At 33.9% G+C, this 26,347-nt stretch overlaps 2 protein-coding genes across 8 annotated transcripts; one reads left to right on the plus strand and one right to left on the minus strand.

Moving 5' to 3' along the window:
• Positions 1-4: 4 nt before the first annotated feature.
• On the minus strand, positions 5-24,271 carry LOC122395935 (chromodomain-helicase-DNA-binding protein 7). Of its 7 annotated transcripts, XM_043393883.1 has the most exons (25): positions 23,933-24,271; positions 18,232-19,054; positions 15,761-18,141; positions 15,226-15,659; positions 14,782-15,135; positions 14,403-14,691; positions 13,797-14,315; positions 13,216-13,440; positions 12,803-13,119; positions 12,249-12,723; positions 11,806-12,170; positions 11,536-11,731; positions 11,148-11,453; positions 10,764-11,055; positions 9,222-9,741; positions 9,017-9,106; positions 8,149-8,340; positions 7,138-7,552; positions 6,778-7,063; positions 5,287-6,551; positions 4,725-4,968; positions 4,369-4,645; positions 4,142-4,286; positions 3,323-4,051; positions 5-3,071 (listed from the first exon to the last, which is right to left on the minus strand). In XM_043393883.1, the coding sequence occupies exons 2-25, from the start codon at positions 18,947-18,949 to the stop codon at positions 1,104-1,106; spliced, it is 13,002 nt and encodes a 4,333-aa protein (XP_043249818.1). In that variant the 5' UTR covers positions 18,950-19,054; positions 23,933-24,271; the 3' UTR covers positions 5-1,103. The 7 variants fall into 7 exon arrangements, with proteins under 7 accessions (XP_043249818.1, XP_043249816.1, XP_043249817.1 ...); XM_043393881.1 differs by having other exon boundaries at positions 10,770-11,055; positions 15,761-19,054; XM_043393882.1 differs by having other exon boundaries at positions 5,287-6,542; positions 15,761-19,054.
• Positions 24,272-24,823: 552 nt separating this feature from the next.
• LOC122395790 (barrier-to-autointegration factor B) lies at positions 24,824-26,063 on the plus strand. The gene is made up of 3 exons (XM_043393647.1): positions 24,824-25,034; positions 25,287-25,416; positions 25,565-26,063. The coding sequence occupies exons 2-3, from the start codon at positions 25,291-25,293 to the stop codon at positions 25,709-25,711; spliced, it is 273 nt and encodes a 90-aa protein (XP_043249582.1). The 5' UTR covers positions 24,824-25,034; positions 25,287-25,290; the 3' UTR covers positions 25,712-26,063.
• The last annotated feature ends 284 nt before the right edge of the window (positions 26,064-26,347 follow it).

Raw genomic sequence — 26,347 nt, forward strand, 5'->3', positions numbered from 1 at the left:
GTATTATTCCTCGAAGTATAATTATAAATAAGCGTATTTTTCAGTTAGTGCCTTAACATCGGTACATAACAATTGTATCACTTCAAAAAGAATACAGTAGAAATGAACATTTTTTTTATTTAAAATTTCTTATTAATAATTTACGACAAAAATAATTGAAAATAATGATTTAAAATATATATATATATATTTAATTTTTCATGCTTTTGGGTTTTCATAGTCCATATCTTCCATGCACACTTTCCACTGTTTCTATTACTACAATTCACAAACTTATTTTTTGTAAGGCTGTTCATTGACAAAGGTGCGCATAATTATCAAAACAATGATTCTAATGTTGGCATTTGCAAACAACAAAAGAAGCTGTTTATTGTATCACCTAATGTAATTAAAAGTACACTGTGTTATATACATTTTTCCAAGTACACGATCGCTTAAGGTCTCTAGGCATAATGTATATAATATTTACACTGTTCCTGTTTTTTTTTATTAAGTTATTACTAAAGTTATTTTGCTACAATATGATTATATCTTATTTTATGCCTGAATGATCCGCGAACTGTCGCACGACTACGCAATAGTGTGATAGCAGTTATATAAAACAGTCCCTCGTCAAAACCAATAAAGATCATAAAGAATAATAAATTTAACAAAACTATATTTTGTTATTGTAATGTTATATAATTAAAAGTTAATTACCACACAATATATCGAGTGATAAAATACTATTGCCAGCCTTCGTACTTAACAGCTTCATGTTATACATTCACACTGACAGTAATGGTAATGTGCACGTGCTTAATGACACGAGCCCTTGTTTACTTGTCCCATTTCTTTCATACAAAATGGGAGAAATCAATTTCTATAAATGTTTTTCTTTTTTTTTTTATGTTCAAGTTCTTCGAATGCACTTGTGCTTTTATTTTAACTAACAATTGTCGATGCATTGGATCATTTTATTTAAATGTCTATCGATCGACGATTTATCTGGAAATATCGTTGTGCGAATATTGCAGAATTATTGCAATAAAAATAGACGCAACAACAGAAGATTTTATCGTTATCCCCAGCCATTATTCGGAACTCACTTAAAAACGTTCACTTCACTCGCTCGTTGTATGAGTCTCTTGTTGTTGGTCAGATTGTAGTTCACCTTCCATTCTCGCTTGTCGTTCCGCCGCTGCTCTTGCCTGTCTTCCAGCACTGGAACGAAGATTTTTTCGTTCCGGAGGCGGTTCTACGCATAGCCGTTTACCACTTCGTGCTTTCTTCCCCTTGGTGCCTTTATTATCTTCTTCCATTTCCGATGAAAGCTTTGGCGTATCTCCCTTGCTGTTAGTAGCGCTTTGCTGCGATGTAGTCGCATCATCCGAAACCGTCGTTACCGGTGTAGAACCAGACGTTAGTATTGGTGTAGATGTCGATATTGATGATGTGGATGTGGAGGTAGGAGTTGGTGTAGGTGTTGGAGTAGATGTCGGTGTATGGGTAGAAGTTGGGATGTGAATTGGTGTAGGCGTTGATGTACGTGTTGGTGTTGCTGTAAGCGTAGTTGTACCTGTGATTGTTGATACAGATGTTGTTACTAAAGCAGCCGTTTCGTTAATATCTTTTTTAGTAGGATTTGAAGATACTTCGTTGAAAGGAATATTCTCCTCTAAAGGAGCCTGTTTAACCGCCGTAGACGACGATCGAATTGCTTGTTCTATTTCAACTGTTGATACATCCGCAGACGTTATAGTTGTTACCGGCGTGACTGTCATAGGTTTTGCACTAACTTCAATTTCGATCCTCGACTTTTTAGTAACAGGTTCGAGAGTTACTTCAAGCATGCTCGATGGCTGCTGCTCGTGACCCTGATTATAATCCGCATTACGGCCTCTTTTTTCACCCGATCGTTGAATATCTTCAAGATTTCTTGTCAAAAGTTCTGCACTGGTTCTACTTAAATGTTCCAGAGCTTCCTTCATTTCCTGTTCTTTGTTCTTTCTTTCGATTCGTCTTTCAGAGAGATCTGCTATGTCGTTCTGTTCTATAGTATCTCTTTTTTCATGTTCTATTCTACGTCTGTCCTCGTTATGCAACGTCATATCCGTATATTGTTGCAATGTTATTCCAGGGTCGACAGTATATCGGGATTTCTTCTCGCTATCCTTTCGTTTAGTTGTTGAATCCGTGATCGTGTCTCGTTGCCTTGAATTATTTCCCGATGATGTAGGTTTACGCACTGCTGAGGCACTCGAAGTCGGTGGATTTAAAAGACCACACTGGGCAAGACTTTCATAGGCCGATGATACTCCACCGGGTTGCATCGAGAATGGATTCAAACCACCCAATCCTAGCGGTGTGTATAAAAGACTGGGATTTGGGAAAAAGAAAGGGAACGGCGTCGTTGTTGGTATTGTAGACGATGCTGATGACGTTGAAGGCATCGAAGATTTACTTGTAGGTGGTTCCATTTTACTGCGGGATTTACCGGAGCTACTAATATTTGTTGAACCTGTGTTTTTACTGTTAACAGAACTAACGACTGGATTTGTGTCGGCCGCTGTGCTAGTCGCGGTCGCGCCTAATGCAGCTTCCATACCCGCTAATGATGGTAAACCAAGTCCAGCAAGATTTGCGAATAAAGAATTTGTTAAACTCATGTTACTTAGGTTACTAAGATTGCCCAGTCCGCTTAATGCGCCTAAATTTGGTAAACTACCAAACGGCATTAGAAGAGGATTATTCTTCGGGTCAAAGTTGCCGAGAGAAAGTCCAGACAGAAGCGAGTTGTTTAAATTACCCAGCGAAGGGAAGTTTAGGCCTGAAGCCATCGACGTAGCTGCCAAATTGGCTTGATTTGCTGATTGCTGACTAGTAGGACTCGGCATCATGGGAGGTCTTCCTGGACTCTTACCCTTATTAACATTACTTCTATCATTTCCTGATAATCTCTTTTGCAAATCGTGTGGAAGGTTACCACGTTCTTTCACAAGTTCAGCCCATTTCGGATCTACGTCAAACATTGGATTTTCAATTAACCATTGACCTAATCGTTTCAGTTGCGGAGCCTTACTGCCAGTAACCTAAAACAAATGTAAATGTTTTGTCGTTAATAAATTAAACTTATTACTTATGGGGCATATCTGATCGGGGTAAACGCGATTTTTTAAAAGCTACATTTTTCCAAATAGTTAAGAAAAAATAAATGTAGGCAAGAGTCATAAATTACGACAAGTCTACAAAAATAAATACCACGACATATGTTGGATTAACAGTCAATGTGTTAATATAAGAGTAAGTAGGAAAATAGTATATAAAAATTTTCTATTCAAACCTTTTTGCCTGTTAATCTATTAATTACAGCAACATTTTCTTCACCCGTTAATTTTTTCCAATCTAATAAGGATGGATCGACACGTGGCCGTCGTCGTCTAGGTGCATTTAAATATTCCGCACTCAGCTGTTCAGACATGGCGGTTTGTTCGGCTAACCATTTGTTTACTTTAGCTTCGTGTGAATAGGATCCAATTTTTGATGAATATTCAGCAACTTTATTAATGTCAGCGATCATTGCTTCGTAATGACTCTTTCTATGACTGCTTGACGACGAGGAATGTGCTGAATTGAAACTTTGTTGTTGATGCTGTTGTTGTTGTTGCTGTTGCTGTTGTTGTTGTTGCTGTTGCTGCTGTTGAGACTGTTGTTGATGTTGCTGTTTCTTAAATTCGCGATTTTGTTGCTCCGCTTGAGCAATTAAAGCAGAGAAGCTATCTTTGTGCGAATGTAACGATGGAGGAGGTAATCCAGAAGTAGAGCTTGATGCTCGCGAAGAAGGAATAGATGTAACAGTAATAGAAAATGGTTTCTGAGTACTTGTTGGAGGATTAGGAAGACCCATTGGTGCGGATGTTGGAGTAACAGTTACATTCGGTGTAATTGTACTCTTTTTATTGTGTTCAGGATAGTGAGTGCTTTGTTGCTCTTTTGCTGCACTCAATCCTAATACTATCTCATCAAGCTTTCTACGTTTTTTCTCTTTTCCAATAACAGGTTCGTCCGTCGGCTAATAAGGATAAAAATATAAATTTCAATTTATATTGCCCTTTCATTATAAATTATTGAATAGTCAGTGAAAATATATATATATACATACACAACTTTTTCTCTTCATTAATTTGTCTAACATACTATCTAACTTTCCTTTATTACTGCTAATTTGTTTATTTTTATTTGGCATTGAAAAGTCTTGAACCTCATTCATAATATCTTTACTATTATCGGTGCTCGGTTTCGGATATCTGAAAATTGCATATTAACCGAGTATATGATTAAAAGTGTATTTAATATTATATGCAATTTGTAAAATATAAAAAATCTTACCCAGCAGATAAGTCAATAGGTGTTAAAGTACTGGATGTTCCAGGAATTACAGTCGGTTTTCCTGGAACTGTGTACTTTAAATCAAAAGGTATGTTCGGTGTTCGTGCTTGTTGATGAGCTGGAGGTGGTTGAACCGGCGTTGAGCGTCTCGATTCTTCGGACGGCGATTCGTCATTTATTTCCCAAGTATTGGATCCAGACAATACTGCAGGCTTACTTAAAGTCGTAGGTGGTTGAGTAGTTGTGTGACTACTATTCAACAGAGCATGGAGTTTCGCTAAAAATAAGAAAGAAAAACAATACGTGATAATCATGAATTTAAGAAACAGTTTGATATTTTAGTTTTTTTTAATTACCCCTTTCAGTTTCAACGTCAATCGCAATATGCCTTTTGCGTTTCTTCGATAACGGCATATTATTGCCAGACGTCGTGTTCCGCGATACTCCATGATCTGTAGTTATAGTTATAACTTCTGAACATTCTTTTTCATTTAAGGGAACATCTATTTCATCACCGGCGCTAAAGTTTAAAGACACAGGCCATTCTTTGTGCTCGATCGCATGAACGATATGCATTAAACGAGCTTCGATAGCATGTTCCTGAAGCATTGAAGAAAAATATTGAGATGCAATAATGAAAATATAAGAAAACTTTAATAAATAAAATTAATATAAACATGTCCATATATTGACATTTTATGTAATGAATATTTACAGATAAGGGGTGCAACCGAAAATGTTGGACGTTTTGTCAGGATCAATTTATTATACTGATGTGATACTAGTGTATTAATGTGAATTTCTAGTATGTGGTCATGGACTCAATTAGTCTCACATTTTCGGTAACTTTCTCTCGTAGATACTTTATGTAGAAAACACAATAATATTATATATATATATAAATTGGATTCTATTTACCTTTGGCCATTTTACAGCACTGTTAGAATTGTGTGACAAAAGATGCACAACCGTTGGTTCATTATAATCTGTCGCTTTGTCTCGAAGAACAAACGTATCAATTTGTGTTAATCGTGACAAAGGTTGAATAACTTCCAAATCAGGAAACATTGCTTTAAGTTCTGCTGCTTGAACACTACATTTATCTTCGAGTTTGCACACCTTTGCTTTATCCCTAGACATTTCTATTGTTTTTTCTTCTTGAGTTTCTATTTCCTCTTTAACAGCTGGTAGGTCAGTTTTTACGTTCGTTTTGCTATCCTCGGAAATGATATTTTCATTACTTTCTGTCAACTTTTCTATTGTTTCTGTAAGATCTTTCTGTTCCGTTGAATTTTGTTCACTCATCTCGTTCGATGTATTTTGCGTACGAGACTCGTCAGATTTCTCATCCTGCGTTTCCTTTTCAATTTCTTTCGGTAAATCTTTCTCCTTATTTTGATTTTCTTTCTCCGTTTCTGTAGTTACAGTGTCTTCAACATTTACCGTCGCATTATTTATTTTCGTTTCGTCGGTTTTGTTAATTCCCGTAACCTGTTCAGCTTTCGAAACTTCACCTTTGACCGATTCTATTATAATTTCATTTTTCTCTTCGGTTTTTATTTTTGTGACATGTTCTTTATCCAGAGGTGTATTTCTCGCAATGGTTGTGATTGTTAACGCATTACTGATAGATTTCTCTTCGGTTTTATTTTCAGCCTTAATGATCGTCAGTTCTACCTGACTCTTTTCCGAATCAACATTTTCCGCCCTTTTGTCCGTTGTACTCACATCTTTATCTTTTTTTGCGCCAACTTTCTCAATTTTTAAGGTCCCTTCGCCCTTCTCCAATTTTACAAGTATTTCATCTTTATCGAACTTTAATATATCCTCCCTATTCTCAATTTTAATTGCTTTTTCAGATTTGTCTATGATTTTAGACGTTTGAATATTACCGTACATATTTTTGTTCAAAAGTTTATGAAATGAAAAATCTGGATCATTCAAGATAGTTATGTCGGTACGCCCTAAGCCATGTTTTGCGGCTCCAAGCAGTAATTCTTTATCGTGCTTTCCAGGTTGCCACCAATCGGGTGTGTCATCTGATGGTTGACACAATGAAAGTCGTTCCTCCAAATGGGGATGAGATAAAACTTCTTCGCGAATTTTACTTAAAAGATCTACGCGATCTAATATTTGTCTTGCTTTTGTTGGGCTGAGGTGATCAACAGGAACGTCTGAAAAATCTAAGATATGTATAAAATGTTTAATATCTTAATGCCTAAAAATATTTAATATCCAATTCTGAACCAATAATTAGTTAATGTCTATATTTGCGATAACCACATAGATAAAAACAAAACATGTTTCTGAATTTTCTCCATTAATATATTCAACTCTGAGCAGAATTTATTTTGAGATACACTAGTTCGTGAGATCGAATGTAAGGTAGAAATGTAATATCAAACGTACCTTCTTCATCGTTCAACTTAGCATTACATGCTTTCTTGCACATTGCTCGAAAAGACATGTAGTAATCGGTAAGGTCATTATCGGTTTTTTTATCAAATCTAGCAATACTTTTAAATTTAGTCCAATCGTATTGTGCTTTTTTTCTATCGTAATTAACACCGTACGTTGATACAACTCGTAAAAATTCACTCTCCTCACGGCGGGACCATTTTGCTTTTTGTTCTTCGATACGAGTCCGTTCCCTTTCTTTAACCATGGCTTCCATTTTCTCCCTTCTTTCCATTTTCTGTGCAAAATAAAAAAGATATTATAGCTTAGCGGTTTGCGTAACCAAATAATATTTTACATATTATCACTTACCAAAAGATACATAGCAAGTTGTTGCAAGTCCCATCCTTGCATATTTAAAGACGGCTCGTTCATTGAAGTGGTATGATTTATAGTCGTGTCGCCTTCCATTCCCGTCTTAGATTTTTGTAATATTTTTACGTCTTCTTTTTTCACACTCCGCTGATAAGAAGAAATTACTCGACGCAAGCGTGTATTAAGGTCAACTACAGAAGGCCAGGTCTTTTCATCATCTAGCAGACCATCATTTCCCTCGTGGCTGCTGCTAGGTTCTGGTATAGGTGTATCTGCCTTGTTAGACATACCAGGTGAATCAGTAGGCGTTTCTCGATTAAATTTATCAGAATCTTTTAGATCTTTCATCATTCCAAGTGATTCCCCATCTTCCATGTCGTTCTCTAAGCTAGTATCATCTCTGCTGCTGCTGCTGAAATTTTTATGGTCTATTAACTTATATCGGATACAATAATTTTCTGATATTTTTTTTTTTACATTTACTTTAGTTTTAACTAAAATACATTTGTCTAATATGTATGCATTTGTGAAAACAGATACATACTCAACTGATTACAAATATAACAGTTATATTGAAAATATAGTCTACAGGTACACGATATTAAAACTGAAAAGACTTCAACATTTACCATTTTAGAATGCTGTAGATATTGAAAAAGTTACATTATAAACATAAGTTACTGATATGTACAATACAATCGATCGTTTATAAGAAACACACAAGGATCTCTGCATATTGTTTGGCGTACATATGCATTATCCTCCTCCACTGTAAATAAATGCTGGTAGAAAATAACATTTTAAAATAGGGTGAAAATGAGAAAAATTTCCTTCGTTGTTAAATGTACGAATAAAATGAAAAAGGGGAATTTACACAAATTGTAGCGTAGGCATAATCGTAAGCAAATTTAAAAAGCGTGCAAGCAAGTGTATGTTAGAATGAATTGGCAATAGGCACATAGAGATATAGAAAGAAAAACAATTAACATAAAGAGAATAATTACTCACTTCTTTCGTATAATCTGAGACTGGGAAGGGGGAGGGCAGCTTGTAATGAAAGAAAGAGCGGGATCAATCCTCATCTGCTCGTAATTCTCGTAGCCATGTTTGTAGCAGCCAACTATTAAGGATTTGTCTGCTTGCGAGTCCCACCATTTCACTGGTCGTTCCGTCAACTGTGGAGGGTTTATCCGCAACGCACTGTAGGGCGGTTTCATTTACAATTTGCCAATTTTGTATGCCAATCGAATAGTTAAAATTATACAAATTTTGCACTCTAATAAATTTTAATAACACCACGAACTATAACGTTCGTTATTAAGTAAACATAGCAAACAGGCTTATTTTATTAAACAAATTTAGAGAATATTTATATTTTTATTTATTCGTACTTCACACTATTCATATTTAATTTCTTAGAATGAAGACAAAGATATATATATATATATATATATATATAAACTGTAAGCTTCCTATTCTGTTTGCCCTTTAATACAGTGCACTGCTTTTTTTAGTTATTTCTTACCCATGATACTGCTGAGTTGACCATCTTTGACCGTTTCAACGCGTACAAAGTGTTTACAGTAATTTGAAAAATTGCGTGTATATTTGTGTACATGTTTATAGAATAGGATGTGAGGATTTTCATATTAGTAATGTAGGGTCAGCGATAGCTGTTTACAGAGCTACGAAGTAAACATAGTTTAGCTCTATGAGCATTCCTCATACAATTACAGCTCCCAGGATAAACAAATACATTACACATGCAACTATAAAGCTCTGTATAAGCACATATGTAAGTGCACGATATTCCATGATAGTTGAGCAAAGAATAATGAAAATTTATAAGTGATCTAGTAGACAAAAAATCACTAACCTGACATGAACGCCGTCAGAAATATGTTGAACTAAATCCCCGATGATCTCGTGCTTAATATAGTAAAGCATTCGGACGCGTAACAGTACTCTGTACAATAACAAAAAAATTACTTAGAACATTTTTATATAAAAAATAAAGATAATATCATATTACACGTTCCTTCTCTATAAAAAGCTAATGCTTGAAAAAGTTATATACGTACTTATTTGCGTGGCGGCTTAAATGTTTCCTGTAGTTACTTTCGAGAAATATGTCTCCGTCGTACTTTTCGGCATTGCTCCAATGATTAGGATCACTCGGACCACCGTTGATGATCGATCCACGTGTTTCTCTACCCTCTCTGACTCGACCTTTTTTCTTTTGTCTACTATTCCTTCCGCTAGCATTAATACACACGTTCTTGATTTTTTCACCATTTTCTATAGGTGTAATATGATCCCAAATAAAGTTACGAATCTTTTCATCGCCACGGTAATAACGAAGGCAATAAAGTAAAATGACTCGTGCACAATCCTCGACGTCGACTTCACGCCATCCTCGACGGAATTGGCTGTGTTGAAGGATCTCTTCCCATCGGCCCCAACCAAACGTTAGCAAACCACGTTCAACCTTGAAGCATTCACTTCGTGCCCAGCTGCCATACACCACTTCACCCTCACGGGGAACATATTCGTCGCAGAACTTCCGTGTCTTCTTACCAAATTTGTCTCTTCGTTTTTTACCTTGTAATAACAATAAAAGAAATATGTTACACGCGTTATCGTGAACTTAATATTTAAATATAAAATACAGATAAATCCTACTTTATATGGCAAAAAACATTAAGTGTTTTTATTATAACGGCAGGCCATAGTACAAGAATGAACATGAAGAAAAGCAAGATTTGTTAAAGTGATGCTTCAAATAATTGTTTAACGTAACAATTCACTTTATCGATGTTTCACGTGGCATTAAAAATTATGGATGTTATGAATGAGAAAAAGGAATAAGTGTTTACTTTGCCATGCATTACACGATACAACAGAAGAAACACTAATGCTGTAATCATTAGCATTTTAAACATGCATGCATGTGTTTACATGTGTTATGTACAAAATCATTATTATAGTGTTATTTACACTATTCATGAAGAGTAAAACATTTTATTTGCACTTGTAAAAATAAATAAATTATATTATTTTGCATTGGATTTTGTAATATTAAAAATATATTAATCTGCTTGTTTATAACGAGAAAAAAAAATATTCGATGATATTAATAAACTGTTTTGCACCATGAAAGAATTTGTTTCGTAATAATTACTTGGTAAAATTGTATGAATGTTGTGAAATATTGATTTGAATCTTTTAAACATATTTAACATACTGTATTGTGAATAATAGTGTAAATGAGACTTTTATAAAAGAAATACTATTGCAAGCACCATTTACTTACTGAAATTCCAAAGGTATCAATTATACATAACAAATCATTGCCACAGTGCAGGTTTAGTGGTTTATAATATTTTAATATTTATATGTATGCGTAAGTATGCATTGGCAAAAATCGAATTATTATTATAAAAAATTTGTTAGGTCGATAGCTATTAGCTCTTTAGCTAAACGTGTGAATATAACCCAATACCTTCATAATCATTGCAGATCATTAATCCACTCCAAGTATAACAGCAACGAAGGGATGTATTTATGAAATAATAATACTAAGAACGGTGTTGTGCTTTAACATGCACCAACAATGAACATACCTCTACCTGTTAACCCACTACTTGTTTCATCATCGCTATTATCCTCCGAACTGTCCAGATCTGACATGACGACGGATTCATCGTGACCGTATCGTTTAATTTGTGTCCTTCGCCTCGGCTCCGATATTACTAATTCGTCCTCTTCCTTTTTCTCGGTCGTATCAATTTCCGCTTTTTTTGCCCACTTTTTCCAAAAATCTGGATCGTCAATATTAATATCAGTTCTATTGGATGAACATGCAAAGCTGGCTTTCGAGAACGTAGACCCTTTTTCCGCTTCTATCGTTATGATCTGTATAATAAAAAATTTTCAAATTACTATAAATCGGAGAAAAAATACACATGTAACTAATAGAACAGTAAATAGAGATTCGTTTCACTTACTTGCGTCCTTCGTTCAAGTATTTGTTCTATATCTTCTTCGCAAAACTTATCTCCAGCATTGTCATCGTCCATAATAGCACCATATGCGCCCTTTTTTAATAGATCTTCTATTTCTTTTTTGGTCAGTTGTTTGTTGCTGGGATCTTTACCTCCTTGACTCGTATTCATCGATTGTAAAATAGCTTTATCCAATCCGAGCTTCAAAGAAGCTTTATCGAACATTTCTCTTTCGTAAGTATTGCGGCAAAGCAATCGATATACTTTCACCATCTTTTGCTGACCAATTCTATGGCATCGCGCTTGAGCCTACACAACCAATGTTTATATTATACATTTATAATTGTCTTTTAGAGTTTATAAATATTTTAATTAACACAAAATTCTAAACCTGTAAATCATTCTGTGGATTCCAATCGCTGTCATATATAATAACAGTATCCGCCGCTGTAAGATTAATACCAAGACCACCAGCTTTGGTACAAAGAAGAAAAACAAATCTATCAGAGTCAGGTTTACTATAACGGTCAATCGCGGCTTGTCTCAAATTTCCTCGAATACGACCATCGATTCTTTCATACGGATACCTAAAAATACATTTTTTTTTATTATAAATTGTGTTTTTTTTTTTAAATATTTAGAATAAAAATTGATAACTTACTTTTTGTATAAGAGATAGTCTTCCAACAAATCTAAACATTTCACCATCTGACTAAATATTAATACTCTGTGTCCACTAGCTTTAAGCTTCGGCAATAATTTATCGATCAAAACCATTTTTCCAGAACTGTTTACCAGTGCGTGATAGTAAGCTTCTGAATCTTCCTTTTCGCCAGTTTTGTAATCTAATTGTATTTGATCTTCTGCGCCATTAAGTAGGAATGGATGAATACAGCACTTCCTTAATTCCATCATTGTATTCATGAGATTCGGAATGTTAGCTGATGTGGTTCCCTTTGCAAGAAAAGAAAAATTCCTTTCTAGGATGCCACGATAATATTTCTTTTGTATATTCGTTAATTCCACCTGAAACCGATAACAAAAATTGATTAACAAGTCTTCGATCGATATAAGAGAACTCTAGCCGGGGTAGCTATAAATCACCTCAACCACTGTTTCTTCCTTTGGGGCTAATGATTTTTCCACATCTTCCTTAAGCCGACGTAACATCATTGGTTTCAGAAGAAGTTGTAATTTATGAACTTCAGTTTCACTACTCAAATTACCAAATTCTTTAAGGAATGCTTCGCTACTAGAAAACTGCATTGGTTCAAGGAAGTTTAGTAATGAAAAAAGTTCATTGACATTGTTTTGTAAAGGTGTACCAGATAAAAGCACTCTATGCTCTAAATTCAATTGCCTAAGACCTTCAAGTAACTTGCAATTTCTATTTTTTAGTCTATGAGCTTCGTCTATAACACAAAGCCTCCAATTATATCCTCGTAATTCATTAAAATCTGTTATAATTATTTCAAATGTAGTAATTAGTACATTAAATTTAATTAAATCTTTAATTTGCTGCCCTTTTTCATTCTTATAATAAACTTCGTATTCTTGAAGCATAGTCCGACTCGCTGCGCTATAAACAAAAGACTGTGTAAAAAAAAAAGGTATTTTATTTTCCAAATAAATGTATCAATAATCTTTATTAAACTTACGATCCATGGTACACTACGACGTTCATGTCGGTCCAACTTTCGAATTCACGTTGCCAATTTGGAATGGTTGAAAGAGGTGCTATTATTAAAAATGGTCCACGAATTCCGTACTTGTACACCGCATCCACAAATGTTAAAGACTGGATGGTCTTGCCCAAACCCATTTCATCCGCAAGGATGCAATTATGCCCGTTATACCATGAGAATAGCAACCAATTAAGACCTTCTAATTGATATGGTCGTAAACTGTTACTGCTTTTATAAATTGGCGACTCTTCCAATTTTACCCACGCCGAAGCAGGTGGTTTCTTTTTTGGCTGCGTGGAAAATCACATTAATAATAAAATATAAATATACATTAAATAATTAATTTAAGAAACAATAATCACAACTTAATTATTTATAATAATTACCTTCCACTGATCTTTCGGCGGCAATTTATTAAATTTCACAAACTGAGCTATCTTTTCTGGGTCAACATCCTCTTCCAACTCCCAAGTAGAATCTTCATATTGAAGAGACCGCCATTTAACCAAATAGTGTTTTAAAGTTTCGCCAGTCGTTGGATCAGTATGTGTTGCCTCATCAAGTACTCTATCAACTTCCACAAAGTCTGGATTGAACGGGTCATCCTCGGTCTAAAAGAAACATAAGTTATCTTCAATTGTTCACGTATATGTGATTGGATTCATGGCTTTCGAAATTAGCCACGAAAGCCTAAATCTCATTTTCACATATATTTTGCTTTAAATTCTTATTCAGATTAACATCTTGCTGGCCAGAGTATGCATACGCTTTCACAAAGTTTCTATTACGTCAACTAATAATTTACAAAATGAATTTCATTTTTATTATATATTTGACCAAAAATATACCATATTATTTTACTGGAATATTTAGTATTTTGTTGGTGGATAGTCGCATGATAATCAGCCAGCAAACTGTCAATAACAGTGAAATTATTGAAATATATTAATCACAAGCAAATAACTACATTTTCAAAAATATTTGTATTCTGTTGCTGTCTCTGTTTGAATCTTTTCAATTTCGCTTGAATTCGTTTATCGCCTTTGTATAATTCTTCTTCGGTTCTCCATTCGCAATGTAAATACGAGAAATTTCTGTATTTAACAAAATATTCCTCAACTTCTATTATTTGAGGTTTTACTTCTACCACTGTGTTTTCTTGCTTAGACTCTGTAACCTCTTCGTCGTGTTTGACCTTATCTTTTGTTGCGTTATCAACATCGTTACTTTTTTTATCTTCAGACACGTCGGTATCTTTTAAATCTTTATTTTCTGTATCCGAGACTGATTGTTTCTCGATCGTTTCCTCCTTCGTTTGATCTTCTTCCTTGTTATCCTTGGTATCGGATGCTGCGTTCGAAGTATGTTCATCTTTTTCAACAGACGATTCCACTTTTACTTCTGGAATTGTTGATTTCATTTCCCTTTTTCCCATACGAGAGCATAATATGTGTTGCACAACCATAGAATCTTCATCCGTTGTATTCTATAATGTGACATGAAATATTATTATTTACAATTATGTACTTGAAAATTAAAGATATTGAAAAATATGACGTTATACGATACATACTATATATACAAAGTTAGGCTTGTTAGGCCCAACTTCACCACCTTCGTTATCCTTTTTAACAGAAACAGGCTTTGTTGCGTTTGTACCTTCTACTTTCTTAGAAAGCTGGGCATCCTGAAGAGGTACGTCGTCGTCGGAAAATCTAAGCATTACGTCATCAACATATTTTTTGCGATGTGTATTTCTCGCGGAACGTCTTTTATTATCATCTCCAGCTTCGGGCGATGGCGGAGGCGTTGCTGCTAATTCTTCGCCATCAGAGTCAGGTGCAATTCGACTTTTACGTTTTCTAAAATCATTTAATGAAGAATCGAAAACAATTATTAACTTGTCCTTACAATATAATGTAAAAAGAAAGGAATATTTCAAAATAACTTACTTCGAACTTCTAGGAGATTTTCCTGCCGAAACTTTCCCAACGGATGATCTTTTCCGAGCAGCAGCTTTCTTTTTATTAGGTGTAGCAGTTTCAGCAACAGGAGCAGCTTCCGAATTTTCTTCTTTCTTATCATCCGTTGAGGCATCTTCCGATTCTCCTTTTTGTTTAGTTTCATCTTTTGTTTCAATTACTAAAGGTTCAGTGGTTGAAGAGTCTACTTGTTCCGGATCACCTTGAATGGACGGCTCAGACGGTTTTGTATCTGTTTCTTTAACTGCACTTGAATCGGAGACTGTAGTCTCTTCTGTTTCTTGTATAACTTCATCATCGGCTGATTCAGATTGATTAACTTTTCTATAAAAATATAACGTTCGATAAAATAATTATTTTTTTTAAAAGGAACAATGAATTTAAGAAGCAGCATTTATTTACAAGATAACTTACTTTCTATTACGTTTTGTCGAATCTTTATCCTTATTTCTCTTTCTGGGTGTTTTAGGACACTTCCCTTCTTTCGGAGGTTTTGGCTCTTTTTTAACTTTCGATTCTTTTGGTTCTTTCGGCTCCTTTAGTTCCTTTGGCTCTTTTGGCTCTTTTGGTTCCTTTGGTTTACGCGGTTTTCTAGGAGGTCGTGACTTTCTGCCTTTATTCCATTCCTCCTCCATATCGCCAGATGATGGCTTGATATCCTCAGAATCTGCAGCACTATCAACAATATTGCTACTATCTCCAGGAGTTACTTGATTATCTGATAGCGGTTGTTCTGGCTGTGGCTGAGTAATCGGTGTAGGAGTAACAGCTTCTTTATCAGCCTTCTTTCTACTCTTTTTAGTTCTGGGTGTACCTTTACTACGACCACGACCAGTAGTGCTGGAAACCTATTTATGAGAAAATATTTTCAAAATGATGTGTCGTGTTTTTGTAAATTTTGTATCTTCCTTGCCACGTGTAAAGAAGAAAAGAAAAAAAAGTAACTTACCTGTGGACTATCGACAACAGCTGCTGTAAACATAGGAGTTTGAAGTATACATTGAGGTCCACCATTACATTGGTCATTAGTTTCGTGCTGTTGTAATGCTTGCAACTTTTCTTGTAAAGCTACAATTTTCTCTTGATTTTCAGTGGCTGGAGGCATACAATACAATTCTTGTAATTGTTGTTGCAACGCGGCTCTTTCCTGATGATGCGTAACCGGAGTACAAGAAGTAGCAAAACCACCAGACGTAACTGCTGTTGATGTTGGATTTTGTGGCATATTATATATATTTGGCATAGTACTTCCACTAATTATATCACCACTAGGAGGATATTGTTGACCAGAACCCACGAGCATGTCATTTGGATAAATAGTACTTTTTGGGATACTTGTATATTCTGGAAAAGCTTGTACTTGATGAGGAGGTTGTGAATTTGGCACTGACACTGCAGTTTGATGAGAAGGTAGTACCATAGCACTGGTTTGATTAACCGTAGCTATTTGTTGACCATTTAAATGCGTAGGTGGAACTTGATTAGTTTGGTTTTGCAATTGCGGAGTTGGATTTTGTATGGAAGATTGTAACTGTGGTTGATGTGGCATTTGAGACGAAATCAATGGTGAATTTTGAGGCATTATACCAACTTGCGGGGTCATATGTGGTTGAGATTGCTGTGTTGTCTGAACTTGCGTTACACAAGGTGGGGCTGACTGAGGAGGCGGTGGCTGTGACAACTGGGATTGAGAAATTTGCGTCTGCGGCTGTTGCGTTTGATTTAATGCAGTTTGTTGAGATTGGACAATTGGAATTTGTTGAGGAGTATTCATTTGCTGTAACTGTTGATTGATTTGTTGTTGAGGCGGTGGTGCTTGACCTATTTGAGGTTGTACTTGATTTATTTGCGATGGTTGTGAAGATTGCAATGACTGTTGAGACTGTATCGGAGATTGTTGCGTCGGTACTACCTGAGATTGATTTATATGAATTTGTTGTACTTGTTGCTGTGGACAATTAATAGGCTGTTGCTGTGTTGCCTGACTACTAACTGCGGGTTGAGGATGTGCAGTTGCATTATTATTAGCTGGTGGACGATTTACTGAATTCATCTCTAAATGTGGATCATGTTGTTTTGTATCACACGGATTTTGGCTTTCAATAGTAGAAACAGGATTTTGAATCTGAGTTGACATCTGTGGTTGCTGAGACAATGTCGCTAAATTTGAACAATCAACATTTCCATTTGTACTAGATGCCGGTACAGACTGTACAGTTTCTATCTGAGAGATACTTCCGGATGAATGTTCCAAAGGTGAATTATTTTGCGAATTATTTTGCATTAAAGTATCAGTTTGTTGATTCAACACATCTTGCTGCTGATCCTGAACATTTTGATGTAACGCTTCGTTTTCAGATTTAGAAGGTTCGATCGGGTTATGAATTGGATCTGCAGAATCTCTAGTTGTAGTTTCTGCAACGCTATGAATAGTTTCTGTTCCAGTTACAGAAAACATTGGTGTGCTTTGTTCGGATACCGGTGGTTGAGTTTCTACTATGCTTCTATCTTCGTTCAGACTTGGCCTTATTTGAGGCTGTTGCTGTTGTGGATGCGACCACTGAGCAGGCATTGGCATTCTAGGACCTGTGATAGGTGGCATAGAATTTTGTGCGGTAGACTGAGATAAAACATTTGGCGCTTGGGGCATTGTTGGGCGTGCCTGAAATTGATTATAGTCTTGGTTCGGAACATTTGAATTTGACGCAGCAACGCCTGGTATTACCATTTGCTCCAAAGCTTGAAGGGTAGTTTGTTGCGATGATGGATTTATTTGTATTGAACTTGGAGGACAAGGTGACACAGATATTGTACCAGATTGAGTTGGTTGTTGAAGTGGAAGTTGAACGTGTGGATGCGGAGATAATGTATTAGGTTTAGCCGGTGACATAATTGGTCTAGGAGACATTTGTTGTTGCACTGCTGGTGGCCGTGGCGACATCTGTGGCCTAGGTGACATCTGAGGTGACAATTGCGGGAAAGTCGCACGATATTGCGGACTTGTGGCATGTTTAGCTGTGCCAAACTGAGTTGTTGTTCCAGAATGTTGCGGTTGATTAAACATTGAAGTCGCATGATGAGAATATTGAGGATCTATTTGTTGTTGTTGTTGTTGCTGCTGCTGCTGCTGCTGCTGCTGTTGTTGCTGCTGTTGTTGCTGCTGCTGTTGTGTATTTGGATGCGGTGAGTGTTGCGGATATTGTTGAGGGTGTGAAGGATGTGCCTGATGACTTGGATGAGATGGATGATGATGTGGCATTCTTTGCGGTGGTTGCTGTGCTTGTTGTTGCTGCTGCTGCTGTTGTTGTTGATGGATGGCCGAGGCAAAACCTGGATAGCCAGGAGATGTTTGATACATTGTTACAGAGTTTCCTTGCTGGTAATGTTGTTGTTGCCCAACCATATGTTGATACACACTACCTGTTCCACCAGCTTGTATTGCTTGATGCGGTACACCCATATTTCCTATCATGCCTTGCTGATTGCCAAAATGTTGCTGTTGCTGTAATTTTTGATTCATAACTCCACTTTGGTCTTGTTGATGAGAATACTGTGGAGGCATATGCTGTCTATAAGTACCAGGTTGTGGCGCCATCTGATTATAATGTCTCTGCATTTGTGGATATGCACCACTACTACTTGGCCAACCTTGCATACTTGGATCCATAGACATATTTGCTCTTGTCATTGAATGTTGCTGCTCCATTGAATACATATTATCATTATAATTAGGATACTGTCCCCCACTCCCAGGATGAGGCCCTCTATGTTGCGGTGCCATATTTCGAGCTTGATTTTGAAATGCTCCTGGCACCATAGCACGCTGTGGTGCACTACTATCAAATGTTCCAAGATTTTGATTAAACATGTTGCGCTGTGATGGATTTTGCAATTGATTAGAACTTCCAAATTCAGATCCACCGAATGTACTTAATTTTTGAAGTGGAGATTCTTGAGATATAAAAGATTGACTAATGTAACTCCCTCCTCCATTAACGCCAGGATTTGAACCATCTCTAGATACTACCACAGAATTATTCGTGCCTGTAGGGTCAAAATGATCGTTCCCCCCAAGATCAGGAAGAGCATCAAGCATCGAGCCACTAACATCTTCACCAAACAGATCGTACGAGTCCATGTCTACGCCGCAGGACTCTTCGCCTCTATTTCAGGCTTAAGAGGATACCGTATAGTCTCTTTTATAGTCATTAACGTGCCCATTGTTGATCCACGTCTTTTTTGCCTGAAACAACATATAAAAGAATTCATATTATAATTGAATTACATACATTTAATCTTAACAATATTATATATGTTTCATATGCTTAATTATTTACAAAAATATTTTTGTAATAATTATGATTATGAATATGAAATAATTTAATACAAATTTCTCCGATGACAGTAACAAATGCCAAAGGGGAAAAGCTATACGCTTATGGCTTAATTTCTCATAATCGCTATAACCTTTCCCCCTTGGAATACGTCCACATTATACACAATTATGTATGAATTATTATTTCATTAGGCTTTCCTACAAATGAAAAGGTAACACAATAAAAAGAAAACTTAATGACAAATTTAGATAGAATTTTTACACATTTAGCATGCAAATTTACGAGTAACAAGTTTTATATATACATTATTTATAATTTGATATAATAAACATGATTATTCAATTTTTCAATGAATTTTAGAGTACATAAATGTTAATATTTGTATTATAACTTAACTTTATATACCAATCTTACAATTTTGAATTATTTAAGATTATTACTAACTATTGTACGTAATTCTTTAAGATTTAAAGTTACTAAAATGTATGGTATAAAATTTTTAAATATTTGAGCCATTATCTAAATTTATAGCGATGTATTATGTATATATTACAATAAATAATGCATTATTTATATAAAATAATAAATTATTTTGTATACTTTTATATTTGTTGTATAAATATAACTTAGCATAAAGAATTAAAAATGTCATTGTTGCGCATTAATAATTATTGTATATATTTTTCTGGAAATATTAGAACTATAAGTACAGTTTCATTTTTCCCTTTTTGTAATAATTGCTCACTGTATATAATATATTCATATTATTTTTCATCTATCAAATTGATTTATATAATACTTAGCGAATAATAGGTATAATGTTCAACCGAGTTAACATAACCTAACACTTGAGAAAAAAGAATATTTAAGAGATTAAAAATAAAAAATATGAATAAATTAACCTAACAAAATGCAAAATGTATGTATACGTAATTCCAATAAATCCAAATTTTACAAATTTAATAGCTAAAGTATAGAAAAATGATTACAATCATGTATTGAATTTAAGGCGATTACAAGCAATCGTTGTATTGTAAATATGTACAATTTAAGCAATGCAAAAAAGAATCAATAATATTTATTACAAGAAGCAACCGAAATACACATCGATTGTAATAAAAACTTTTACATATTTCGAAAAACATTTATCTTTATGGTTTATTTGTTCGAAACAAATTTGCAACATTTAATAATAATCAAAAGTTATTGAATAATTTTAGAAAGCAACAATATGGTATTATTGCATGTTACTAGCTGACATGCTGGTAAAATTGAAGAACCAATATGTATAAATTACCAAATATCTATATACGAATAATACATAAACAGAAAATGAAAAAGAACACAAAAAACCTTACAAACCTGAAGCACTGACAGCGGCACTAAAACGTATTAAAGAATATTCTCGTTCTCATTAGAAAATGAACTAAAATACACATTAAGTATACATTACAAGGGTGAACAGAAAGAAACTGGCAAGACGGCTATAGAAAGTTCTCACAATTATTTCGAACGCTTTTTTTATCTTCAAATATTTCCCATTGATATCGACAGAACGCGAATGCGCGGAAAACAGAAATACAAGCGTATTATAATATTGAAAGCGAATTGATGCGACTTCGTGAAAAAAAAACACGGATCGTCGGAAAGTACGCCATTATCGTGAGAGATTTCCGTTTGGGCTTCCGAGAGAACTCGTAGCGGCCACCGCGACGCTCGATATTCCAGCAGCAAGAGCGTCACTTCACTTTACCACAATTCACTCTTTCTACGTGTATTTCGTACGAGCACGGCTAAAAATTTAATACCATTCGATGAAAATAGTTACGTGTTAATGGTTTATCGAAAAACCACCCTCGTTCGCGCGCGCGTTCACACGATTTTCACCGACGGTGGCTGCGGCTGCGGCGGCACGGACCGTCGAGGTGCAAGCGTGTCCATAGGTCCGAATCATTCTACACATCTCTGCCCCCCTCCCCTAGCCCGTTCCCCACAGTTCACAACGAAGGACTACTCTTCTCTCTTACCCTACCCTATCCTATCCTGTCCTGTTCGACGGAGGCCGCTACACACACCAGCCATACATCGTAACATCTGTAGAAACTCACACAGCCACCTTCCGCATCATGCGCGCACACTCACTTATTGCACCACCTGGTGGCGCGCGCATCTCTCTTTGCCACTTATAAACGTCGTGCATGCACACACGTGTATAATGTACACGAAGAAGCAATAAGACGTCGAGTTACATTCGAGTTGATTAAAATCTTCATTTCATTAAGTTAGTGTGTATGAAATGTCGTTTTCCTTTCTCTCTCGTTCTTTTAATTTTACTAATAAAGAAAAAAAAGTATTGTAATAAAAAAAAATTTCGAGAAATTTTTTTCCAAATACACGTTCTAAGACCCCTCTTTTTTCACGTGCTGGTAAAACAAATTTTTGTTCAATGTACGTGCGCATGTATGTATGATTTTTCCCGTATAATTTTTTTATTTTTCTGATATACATATTCGTAATTTTCATATAAAGAAAATTAAACGTAATATATGAAAATACAGTATCTTTAGGGGGTGGAAGGAGGGTCTTAGAACGTACTTTTCCTGAACTTTTTTTTGTTGGAATAGTTTCTATTTCGATCGCGATTTTATGTACAACAAACGTATGAAATTGGTACGACAACGTACGGTAATTTATCATGTAATAGAAAAGAGTTCTTGTTTTCAACACGTTTAAAAAGTAAATTTAAGTAATTTTTTAGATTTTATGTATTATGTTTACATACATTTCCTTTTTACAAAATCGTTAAAAACATTTACATACATACATATGCATGCCAATTATGGAAATTATTATTTACATTAAAGCTTATATGAAGATATGTTATAATAAAAAATTCAATATTAATTTATACAATTTGAAAAACATGGAAAGAAAAAAATAAAGCAACTTGCGTGCATAAAAAGTTCATTTAAAATGCCTTATATAGATACTGTATCTCAAATTAATTTCTCGATACTAAGTTAGAATTTCACGTTTTTACGTATACTTGTATAAAAAATTGTACATATCGTCGTGTCATTTTTAAACGCTTTCTCTTCTTACCATTAGTTTATAAGGAAAAATAAATATATTTCGATAATTGATACCAAGAGATAGGTTTTCCAAGCAATTAAAAATATATAGCTGAATTTAATTTTTGTAGTGAATTTTTAGAAAAATATTTAAGCAAAATGCAGGAAACCCTTAAATTTTTGAGGTGTTAAATTTATGTTAAACGTTTTGAAAGGTTAAGTTCGAAGTAGTTTATGTTTAAAATATGATATTTATGATTTGGTGGTAAATACATGCGTGTGAGTATACGTATAACTGTAAAAACCATAATTCAGTAAGTATGAACAATAAAATGCAAAAAATAAATTGGGAAAAAGAAAGATTGGTCGCCGCAACCTCTCAAGAATTACGCTCGTAACACAAAGTATTTGGTATCGTGGTAAAAACGCACAGCGCAATTGGCGGTAGTAAGGCGGAGTCCGAATTATACCACAAAGAGAACCAATCAGATTTTACCTTATAAAGTAGGATACCAGGGCAGGATATTCGATTAACCAATCCTGTCCTCTAGATACCATATTGAATACATATGTGTATATACGTGACATATCAATGAAACAGAGTCGTATTTGTTATTGCATTCGATTTTTCTTGTTTACGCACGAATAAGAGTCAACAATGTTACGAAAAAATTATAACAAATGAATAAAGTTACATAATTCATCGATTGATAATGAATGACAATTTTTTTGAGAAAATACATGCAAACAAATTTTAGAAATTTTATTGTTTAGAATCATGTCCCGGATATAATTCAATTTTCTGTTAAATAAATAAATAGTTATATCGAGTATCGAGCCAAAGAAAATTTTGAATAACTTGTATGGATAAAAAATAAAAAATTTCTTATTTAATCAAACATAAACGAAACAACAATGTGATTGATTGCATGTTTTTGGTACATTTTCATTGCAATACGTGAATTAATAAAAAAAATATTGTTACTAAAAATTTATAAAAAATAATCATATGCTTACCTTGCTTGTAACGTCAGTATCAATGAATCAAATTTCATCATTTCATCAATATTAATATTTTAATAAGTGTATTAATTTCTATTTTCAAGTTCTAATAAATTACAAAAACTACAACATATAAAACAAACAGCATGCAATGTGCCTTAATAAATTATTCGATATAAAGAATGGTACTATATGTAAACTTAATAATTTATTATAATTGTATATTATATTGCACAGTATATTAATGCTTCGTATTATTAATTATATTTTTTATATTTGACAATCCCAAAACTTAAGATGAAAGTCAAACAAATTGTACAAAATGTAATCGAATTAATGATAGCCTGTGCATATTACCAAATTAAAATTTGTTACGTGTTATTATGTTTTCTGAAAATGTTGAGAACAGAAGCAAGGGGTAATGGATTTTAGGTATTCTTTCCTTAATAAAAGATACCAAAAGATATTCACGATAGCACACAATTCGATTGCGAAACGTTAGAAAAGATCAACAATAAATTCATTTTTGAAATGCTAGAATATTATGTATGTACATAATACAGTACTGTACAATTCTGTTCACGATCGAAGTGTCAAAATTGTGTTTCAATATTGCTAAATTAAAGAACATACCAGCGAATACCAGAAATTTTTGAAAATATCGATCTATTGTTGAAAACTAGATTCTAGCAATGATTAAGTAAAACTCACTGTAGCGTACACGTTAATCCCATTTTCCTGGACATTCCATGTAAATCTACTGCACAAATGTTCGCTTAATCGTTATCTTGGTGTCCATTTTGTTTGGTTAATTACTGAAGAGGCGTCAGTGCTGCCGTGGATTACGTTGACACAACATGACGGCTCTTCCGCGATTGGAGCACAGTATAAATCAAAAATTCAACTTTTTCAAACAAACTAGCGAACAATCACATTAATATCAACTTTACAATGTTATTGCAAGAGGATGAAATAAAATTTTAAACACTATACCAACAATACACATTTCTATTTATGTTTCACATATTGACCGCTTCATTCTTTCCGACAATAACCCAATTCCATAGACGAATAGACAAGAAACGAAACGCTTTCTTGCTTACAAATGTACCGATGGTGTCGACGCATCACGGTGTGTCTCACGAAAAATTTGCAAGTCAATAGTACGCCCTAACAAAATAGTTATATCTCTTTAACAATATATCGTTATACATATAAACATCATAGTTTACCCAACTCGGGAAGAACTTTTTATTCGTATATTATATATGAAACTTCTTTAGATTACTATTAATTCTTATTTGTGAAATGAATTTTATTTTTTATTAAACGAATGAACATTATGTCTTTTGTGTTATTAATAAATAGTAGTCTATAATAATCCAAGGTTAAAATAATTGCAGGTACTTAAGCAAATATGGAAAAACTATTTTTATGCTCAACGACTTTATATATTTTAATGGAATTGTAATTACCTGCGATAAAATGTAGTAATAAAAAATATAATTCTACAAGTATCATAGAAATGAGTCATTATACGAACAAAATTATACAAGAGTTTCCAATCTATGGCATCCATAATTTTCTGTTGTGTGTGCAATTATGATAGTGTTGTGTTTGAGCAATTTACTTTTAAACGAACATATTTAACGAAAGAGGACATATTCTGTTATTTTACAGTGAATGATTAAATAATTGGGAATACATTAACACAGACGAATTTATTACACATAAAAGAAAAATAACTGTATACAGTTGGAAGTTGATATAAATAATTCTAATTTATTGTTCAAAAAGTGCCAAAGGAAATTAGGTATTTGTAAAAATATATTCTTTTTATTAATTATTTACGTTTATACCTGTTTTTTGCAATTTTTTTTTTATTTATTATGTCGATAACAATGCAAGTAAAACAATGAAAACAATGCATAGTTTTGTCCAGTTTGTTTATGGTTTTAATTTTAGTTTTTGTTTTCTTATTTAGTACTTCCCTTTTAAAACTAATTTATTAATGTGTAATGTCGTTATTGCACTTATACCGATAAAATATTTTTTATTATCACAGAAACATGACCAGCACATCACAAAAACATAAAAACTTTGTTGCCGAACCAATGGGTGAAAAGCCTGTTACGGATCTTGCTGGAATCGGAGAAGTTTTAGGACGCAGATTGGAAGCTGCTGGTTTTGATAAGGTATAAGACAGAAATGAAATAAATATTTTATTAATATTTCCTCGATATTTGGAAATAAATGTTAGAACATAATTTCTATTTGCGTGTACTTATATTCGATCGTAAATTTAAATTTATGTGTATTCTTACGCCTGTTGAAAAAATACAGGCATATGTAGTACTTGGACAATACTTGGTCTTAAAGAAGAACAGGGAGTTATTTCAAGAATGGATGAAAGATGCATGTTCTGCCAATGCAAAACAGTCAAGTGATTGTTACCAGTGTCTCTCCGATTGGTGTGAAGAATTTTTGTAAAATAATTATAAAATTAATGTTAATATTGAACAAAATGAAACTGTTACTATAGCAGAATATCTTTTATAATATTTTAATGAAAAATATAAAAACTACTTTAGCGAATACAACATTTTAGACAACTTTACTGTAGCATAATTGGATCAAGTGTCCATGAAAGTGTTTTGATAATTTTAACATAATTGTAATATGATTTGATCTAATTATACTAGAAAACAACAGATATGACAATTTTATGCGAGAGATTCATGTTACTAATAATTTTCGGTTAAATTTTATTTATTTCTCTATAGCCGCGTTCTTAACAAAACAGGACATTCTTTGTATCTATAAGTATGTAGAAACCGTTCAGTGTTCGTATGTTTTATATATGAAATTTACACATTTTTAATTTATCTTGTATAAAAGTGTAAAAAATAAATGGAAAAACTTAATTTGAAAATATATTTTTGGAAGTAATAACGACAATTAAGATGTTTTAATATGCCACAAATATCTAAATAAATGTTGAAACTGAAAAGTTGAATTATTTACAAAGTAATTTTAAATCTCTCCAATAAAAATAAAAATAAATAAACTTTTGTTTAATATATCAATTTTTGACTCGAATTTCTTTTACTATACATGGCAAACATT

This window comes from Colletes gigas, unplaced genomic scaffold (genome assembly GCF_013123115.1).
Source record: "Colletes gigas isolate AHSC1104 unplaced genomic scaffold, ASM1312311v1 Colletes_gigas_Sc00006, whole genome shotgun sequence".
Lineage (NCBI taxonomy): Eukaryota > Metazoa > Arthropoda > Insecta > Hymenoptera > Colletidae > Colletes > Colletes gigas.